The 8,296-nt window shown below is 48.7% G+C and overlaps 1 protein-coding gene across 1 annotated transcript in view; it reads right to left on the minus strand.

The window, feature by feature from the left end:
- TAMM41 (TAM41 mitochondrial translocator assembly and maintenance homolog) overlaps positions 1–8,296 on the minus strand; it is a 56,525-nt gene that overhangs the window by 5,144 nt on the left and 43,085 nt on the right. Inside the window, exon 6 of the mRNA XM_014592467.1 lies at positions 7,196–7,320. Within this exon, the coding sequence (XP_014447953.1) occupies positions 7,196–7,320 (125 nt within the window). The remainder of the gene's footprint in view (positions 1–7,195; positions 7,321–8,296) is intronic.

The raw sequence follows: 8,296 nt of genomic DNA on the forward strand, positions 1-8,296 counted from the left end.
GGGAGAATATAGAAGGGACTGCAATGTGACCATTCCCCCAGAATGTGATTTCTCACTTTCCCTTTGTCCCTCTGTCTGCCTGTCTCTCTCTGGTGAGCTCACGTACCCTATGGCAAAAACCAAAACCAAAACCAAAACAGTGTTTGGCTTTAGAAGCATTTCTCTACTTACACTTGAACAAGGGTGTATGTGGTCTCAGGGTATTTCGAGGGAATAATGAGAGTGTGCCCAGTGGTTAAGGGAGCCAGCTCACACACGGCCAACCTTACAGTCTGAACACCAGACACAGCAGCCCGGGGAAAACACCACTGGGCCTGTGTGCGAATTCCCAATAGGATGCTGAAATGGGAGAGGATTGCTGCATGACCATGCCTCACTGGAGCATGCTTTCTGCCTCTCCCTCTCACTGGCCAGGTCCCTTGGCAAAACAAGTGTGTCAGCCCACATGAGCACACATTGCCCTGGCACCCGACAGTTGGCTCGGAAGGGCAACCCTGAGCTGGTTATAGACACGGCATCCTTCCCAGGTTCAGATCTAGACTCGCCCCAGTACACAAGGCACAGGTGAGGAACCAGGCACCACACTGGCCACTCTCGTTCGAGCCCGAGAGCCCCTTGTGAGCTGGGCTAAGGGTAGCCCCCCTATTTCATGGAAGGAAGGTTAAGTAATGCCCCGTCATTTACAGACTAAGGAAGGGGAATAACTCGAGTCTCAGACCACGTTTTCTCCCAGGGCCTTAGCTGGTCCCATTAGCTGACTGAACTGGGCTATGAAAGGTGTGTGTTGGCTGAGGGGCACAGACCCCACCTGCCCACCCTCCGTATGTAACGGAGGCTGCGGAGGGGAGAGTGATGGCTACCGGGAGTCCCAGACAACACCAGGCACACTGGGGCTGCCTCCCCATAGAGATCATCAGATGTGTCCACTGGCTGAAAAATGGAATGAGAGCAGAACTTGAGATTTCAGGGAGAAGGACCCAGTGAAAGCAAAAGAGGATGATGACAGCTGTGACCATGACGAAAGGACTTGAGAAGGACAAGGGGCAGGAAGACAGAGGTTCTGAGCTGTGGGAACAGGGAAGAGAACGGCAAAGCAGCCCTTCAGGGCCTGTCTCTGCTGCTCCCTCCAGCTGGATGCCAGTTAGCAGGCTGATGCCGTCTGAGCAGGATGGTGTACACAGGCATGAGTAAGCGAGGTCAGGATGCATTCGTACATCTTTTTCTTTTTTAATTGCTAGAGGGTACATGCACTTGTCAGAGAAAGACAGAGACAGAAATAGAAAGAGAGAGAAACAAAGAAACCACCCACCAGTAGGGAGTGGCTGTCCTGCAATCCCCTTTACATATTTCTATCCTGGTAAGCTTTTGTATGTTTTTCAAACTGCCAGGCCCAGGGCCAGCACCCCAACCATAGCTGGCCATGTGGGATCTGACCCCTTTTAACCACTACTATGGGGCCAGATCTGTATGTCTTAAGACATCATTTTTAAAACCCGGTAAGGCAGGCATAATTATCCGTATGAGATGAAAACTGGGAGAAGTAGGTAACCTGTCCAAGGCACAGTGGACAGCTGTAATCTGTACTCATGTCTCTGGGGCTCGCAACCTCCTGCCCTTGGCCTAGGCTAGGCAGCCTTCATCACGGCCCACGCCACCATAAGCACAGAGGCCAGAGCACAGGTAGATTAACTCAGAGCACTGGAAGGGCTGCTCGCCATGTTCCAGTGTCTGTGACCGCGGTGCCAGGTCACACACGCTCTGCCTCTCCGGCCTCCCACTGTCGCATTTGGCATCTCTTAAGGTGAAAGGGAAGCAGGTGAGTGCTCAGGGGAAGCAGCATCTGGCTGAGGTCTGTGATGCACTGCCCCCTGCTGGCCAAGGACAGAACATGTGCAGAGAGAAAAGGCTCATGTTAGGTTGAGATAGCAAGAGGAGATGACACTGGATTTTCTAAACCTTCTATTGAGAAAAATTTTGGTTTTTTTTTTTCTTTTTTTTTTTTTTTTTTTTTTAAGATACGTTTACGTTTGCTATAGAGTACGTGCACTTGCCAGAGAGACAGTGAGAAATCACACCCAGGGGGATGGCATGCCGCAAACCATTCTCAGGATTTTGCACACACATGCACCCTCGTCCCGTTTTAAGCCTCTGGGTCTGGGACTCAAATCGCAGTTGACTACGTGGGAGTCCTGCAACGTCAGTAACCATCACACCAGCTTCCAGTTCCAATTCAACCATTAAAAAAAAAAAAAAAGATCAAAGAGCAACGTATCTTCAACCAGCTTCGGCAATGTACTAACCATATCTTCAACCAGCTTCGGCAACGTACTAACTCCTTTATTTCCAAAAACTGCTATAGGGTGAGAGCACTTCCAAGGGAGAGAGGGAGAGAGAGAGAGAGAGAGAGAAAGAACGTAAGAAAGCATTCCCCCAGGGGGGATGGCCATGCTACAATCCCTTCTCCATTTTCTTCTTGGAATTTTGGGCACACACACACATGCCCATCATGCATGGGGGATGGCCATGCTACAATCCCTTGTCCTCCATTTTCTTCTTGGAATTTTGGGCACACACGCACACATGCCCATCATGTTTTTCAAGTTGCCGGGGCTGGGACTTGAACTGCACAGCTGGGCATATGGGATCCAGCTGCCTGAACCACCATGCCATCTGCTGGCCCACTCCTGTCCAATTGTGCATCACCTGCCCCTTATCCACCTCCTTTTACCATGTTTTATTTTGAAGCAGATCCTAGACATCATAGGATCTGTAAATATCTTACTTACATGTCTCTAAAGCAATTTTTAAAAATCTAAACAACAAAAACCATAATTCTAACAATTTCTCACAGCATGAGAAGTCAAAATTAAAACAAACAAACAAACAAAACAAACACACAAATTATCAAGCCTCACCTGAGGAGAATCGTGGCAAGGGAACCACAGTCATGACAGACAGCTTAACAGCCTGACCCACCCCAGGAGACCAGAGCACCTGGTCTCCGGTCTGGCCAGGCAGGCCCCAGGGACACTGGCCAATGAGTGTCCACACTGGAACGCAAAGCCGTACGCCCAGTGGGCTGAAGACCTTCAGGGTAGCAGGGCTAGCACACGTGCTCCCGAGTCTTTGTTGAATCTTTTGAAAAACTCAGGAGGCTAACATTATGTTCCAAGGGCCGAACACCAGATGGGAATCCAAGGCGGTGGGCTGGGAGACAAGGAGAGGTGTGGCATACCAGCTCCCTGGCCATCCCCAACCCAGGAACCAGATCGAGGCTGCGAGATAGCTCCTTCTCTGGGCTACCTCTGTGCCATTTCTCCCCGTGCACGACACTTGTCTATTTTAAAAAAATATTTGTTTATTTTATTTTTAGTTTTATTTATTCACTTATTTTAATTTGAACAGAGACAGACAGAAAAAGAGAGAGAGAAAAAAAAAGTGAGAAAACAAGCCACCAGGTCTGGGACTGAAACTGTGGTCATACATGTGGGAGTGTCCAGCGCCTTAACTACCCCACCACCTGCTGGTCCCGTTTATTTATTTTTAGAGAAAGATTTTTGCCATAGGGCACATGAGCTTGCAGGAGACAGACATAAAGTGAGAAACTGACCCTGGGAGGATGGCCACACCACAATCCCTTCTCCTCCATTCTCCTCTCAGGATCTTGGGCATGCACGCACACGTACCTGCTGGGTCGGGGACGTGGACCAGGTTGACTCTGTGGGAGTCCAGCAACATAACCACTATGTTACCTGCTGGTCCCAGCAATTGTCTATCAATATCCATGCCTCCCCCTCCAGAGCATGAGTCCTGGCAGGCAGGATGGTGCTGTGTCCTGAGCAGTGAGCACAAGATGCTCAGCACATGGTTCTCCAGAAGGACCGCCTAGAACAGCCATCACGTGATGAGGTCAAGTGCTACAAAGCACAGGCATGGTGTGCCATGACCAGCTGAGGCAGGCAGGGCGTGTGCCAAATGCCTGAGAGCAGATGGGCTGGAGGACTGAGCCAAGGGTCATGGCATGGCGAGGGGAGGGTGCTGGTCTGTCTCCATCTCTGTCTCTCTCTCTCTCACGCACACTCACACACACACACGGTCATGCATGTGCTCTATCTCTGGTATCTTCAGAAGCGAAAGGGAAGCAAGTGAATGTTCAGGACAACCAGCCTCTGCACTCCAGGGCTACCAAGCAATGAATAAAGGAGTTAAAATACACTAAAACCTTCAGTAAGTGTTTAAGAAAGAATGAGGAGGAAATAATTAACTGTACATTGCTGAGGGGACCATGAATTGATATAGTCACTTTGGAGGGCAATTTGGCAATATCCAAAAATACATTTAATGCTTAAGTCCATAAAAGAATATAATGCAAAAAAATAAAAATAAAAGGAGCATTCACAATGACAATCAATGACCAAAACAAGAGCTTCTGTAAATTAAAATTTTAATAGCAGAAATAAAAAATTCAATGGAAGCACTGAAAGCTAAAGCTTAGAAAATTTCCAAGAAGGCAGAGCAAAGGCTTTAAAGAGATTAAAAAGAAGAAGAAGAAGAAAAAAAAAAAAAAAAAAGAAAGAAAACCAAAGGATTAGTCTAAGAGGTCTAATATATGATTAAAAGGCATTCCAGAGGGGCTAGCAAGTGGCGTGATGGTTAAGGTGCTAGACTCCCACATGGCCAACCGCGGTTTGAATCCTGGACCTGGTGGTTTGCTTTCTCACTTTCCTTTCTCTCTCTGGTCAAATGAAAAAATAGTAATAATAGAATAAAATATTTCTTAAAAAGAAAAGGATTTCCAGAGAGAGAACAGAGAAAACAGATGGTAAAAATAAAGAAATAATAAAAGAAAGAAAGAAAGAATGAAAGATAATTGTCTCATATTCCCTTATTCTGGGTTTCCAAACTGAAAGGGCAATAAGTATCAGGGAGAATAGATAAAAAATGTCACATCCAAGCACATCGCTGAGGGCTTCGGAGCCCTGGGGAAACGACCTCACAGGCTTCCAGGGAGACACCCACAAGGGATGACAGATCAAAATGGCTCTGGTGGGACCAGCAGTTGGTATAATGGCTATGTCGCTGAACTCCCATGTAGGCGACCGCAGTTCGAGTCCCGGACCCAGTGGCTTAAACTCACACCAGGCGTGTGTGCATGCGTGCCCAAGATCCCGAGAGGAGAGTGGAAGAGAAGGGATTGTGGCATGGCCACCCCCACTTTGGGGTGATTTCTCGCTTTCTATCTCTCTGTCTCTCTCTTTCTGGCGAGCGTGTGTGCCCTATAGTAAAAACCTCTAAAAAAAAATGGCTCTGGTCTTCTACACCAACCCGGAAGTGGGATGGCAATCACGGCCATCATTTCCCGGTTCAAACGAGATCTATACCTTGATTAAGTATCAGGTGAGGGTTGACGAATGAGATTTCCAGACACGCGCAGTCTCAGAATTTACCTGCTTTCTCAAGAAATTACTGGATGATGCACCTCACCAAAATGAGGGTGCGCCACACCGAGAAGGTGAAAGACACACGTTACAAAGGGCAGATCTGTCCAATGGGACAGGGGAGGACGAGGTCCCTGGGAGAAGAGTTTGCACAGGGAGGCAGAGTGTGTTAAGAGACTCACGGCAATGTCACACTGACTGACTTAGCCGAATGACACCACAAGACAAGACGGAGGGATGGAAGGGTGGAGGTGAGTGGTGGGGGCAAGAGCTAAATCCTGACCTCTGACAGACAAGGTGATAGATGATGTGAAAAAGAGCAATGTGGATGTACTACTGTATTTAGAAAAATGTCAGAAAAGTAAAACCACCAAGGATGAGAAGCAGCTGACTGAATAAGGGGAGGGCGCTGTTTTAGAACACTGTACACAACTCCACTAAATGCAAAAATATGAGGGGAATCCGCACACAGGAGCTACTGGGAGGAGCTGGACGACCTTCCAACAACAGTGCCCCAAACAGTCCGAAGTTTTTAGCCGGCCAGATCACAGTGCTGTTATGGCCATTTGTAAATGACTACAATATTTCCTTTAGGAACCACAGAAACAGCTTTTTATAAGCACTTAGAAGATACAGCTTTTACATTCTATTTCTTTCTTTCTTTTTAACTCTTTTTTGCTATAGGACACGTGTGCGTACTGGGGAGAGAGAGGGAAAGTGAGCAATCACACCTCAGGGGAGATGGCCATGCTGCAATCCATCCTCCTCCATCCTCCTCCTGGGATCCTGGGCACGTACGCACACATGCCTAATATATTTTCTTTTTCTTTTTTTTTAAAGAGAGGTTTTTGCTATAGGGTGTGTGTGCTCGCCAGAAAGACAGAGACAAAGTGAGAAATCACCCCCCAGGGGGCATGGCCACACCACAATCCGTTCTCCTCCATTCTCCTTTCGGGATCTTGAGCATGCACGCACACGCGCCTGGGATGAGTTTAAGCCACTGGGTCCAGGACTACATGGGAGTCCAGTGACACAGTCATTACGCCAATTGCTGGTCCCGGCCTGGTATATTTTGCAAGCTGCCAAGTTTGGCACCTGAAGCACGGAGCTGGCCATGTGGGATCCAGCCACATTAACCACCACGCCCCTAGCTGGCACTCATCTCACTTTAATCTTGTTTCTGGATGTAACTCAGAGGGTGTGTCCATTCGCCAGATAGGGACACAGAGGGAAGGTGAGAGCGCTCACTCCTCGATGGAGTGTGTCACACTGCAATCCCTTCTCCTCCATTCTCCATCCTGTCAGGATTTGGGGCACACATGTGCACACGTCTAGTGTGTTTTTAAAGCTGCTGGGTCTGGGATTTGAACTCCATGGTCAGTCATGTGGGATCTGGTTCCCTTAAGCACTAGGCCATGAGGCCAGCCCAAGTGTTATAGTTAAAAATATTTTTTTGCCAGATGGCACGTGTATTTGCCAGAGAGAGAAAAAGTTAAAGAATAAACACCATCAATGAGGAATTGTCATGCCATACCCCCTCTGCCTCCATGTCTCCTTCCTGCTGTGATCCTGAGGACATGCACACACAAGCCGGGCATGCTTCTCAACTGCCAGGTCCAGGATCTGCAGCACACGCTCGGCTGTGTGGACTCCAGCTTCCTTCACTCCAGGCCATGGGACCGGCCCAAGCTTTACATCTGAACCGAGTGCCAACGCCACCCAGTGCGGCGGGTACAGAGACTTCCTACAGTTCTTACCGGCTGTAAAGATGCCCTTGGTGCTCTGTCTTATACTAGAGGGTCTCACGATGGCTGAAAGCCCTGTGAAAACAAAACCAGAGAGGCTACCAAAAACCCACACAAATGTTACCGTATCATAGCAGCTTTAGAACCTGAGACTAAATATTCCTTCCATGTGTATGATATGAGCAGCAAATCTGCCCCTGTCCTGGTGTCACAGGGACCATGAACGTGGGACCAGGATTGAGGGGCTGGGACCAGGAGCGGCTCAGCTGTGGTGGGACACGAGCCTGCTGTGTAAGCCAGGGAAGTCAGAGCCGCTCTGCACCTGCGTCTGCTCTCCGTAAACAGGGCAGGCAGCGGGTGAGCGACCCTCACAAGTCATTTTACAACTTCAAATCTGCTGATGACTTCTGGTTCTCAGTTCTAAGATATGAAAAGGTAAAAAACCAAGTGGTTTAATCTGGGAGAAAAATTTTTGTTCTGAAGATACACACACAGTATCCCTTAGCGACGAGCAACTGTTCAAGCCTTCCATCCATTTAAAAGGACCGCAGAGCGCTGGCTGTCCCCAGCACCATGTTAGACAGCGTGGCTCACTCAGGTCTGCCTTCAGACCGAGGGGCTGTGAGCTGAGCGCATGCTCGGAAAACCTGGCGCAGTCCGTGAGCGAGCGAGCATGGGCTGGCCCACAGCAGCTAGAACCCAACTGCGGTCTAGTTCCCAGCGTGGCGGCCGCAGCACCAGGTGGTGCCATGATGGCAACACGACGGAATCCACGTGGGGAAGTCATGGGTGCGTGTCCTGGACATCCCTGAGCATGCTGGAGGCACGAGAGATCTGGCTGAGACTGGAGGTGGACTGTGGCGTGGAGGCTTTTTGGGATGCCTCTCTCTCCTCTTTCTCTCCCATGCAAGAAATCAATCAAAAACTTAGTAATTATCACTGTATTTGCATTGAGCACAGTGGCTTACAATGGAGAGTTCAGTAAATATTTACTCAATGAAAACAGGAAAACGGAGGCACTTGAGGGAGGGGCACATTCTGCAAATGATCTTTACACCTCTGAGGGAGTGTGTCTCAGAAGATAAGGTCCAGATTTCCTGATAAACACTGGCA

This window comes from Tupaia chinensis, unplaced genomic scaffold, assembly GCF_000334495.1.
Source record: "Tupaia chinensis unplaced genomic scaffold, TupChi_1.0 Scaffold000704_1, whole genome shotgun sequence".
NCBI classification, from domain to species: Eukaryota; Metazoa; Chordata; class Mammalia; order Scandentia; family Tupaiidae; genus Tupaia; species Tupaia belangeri.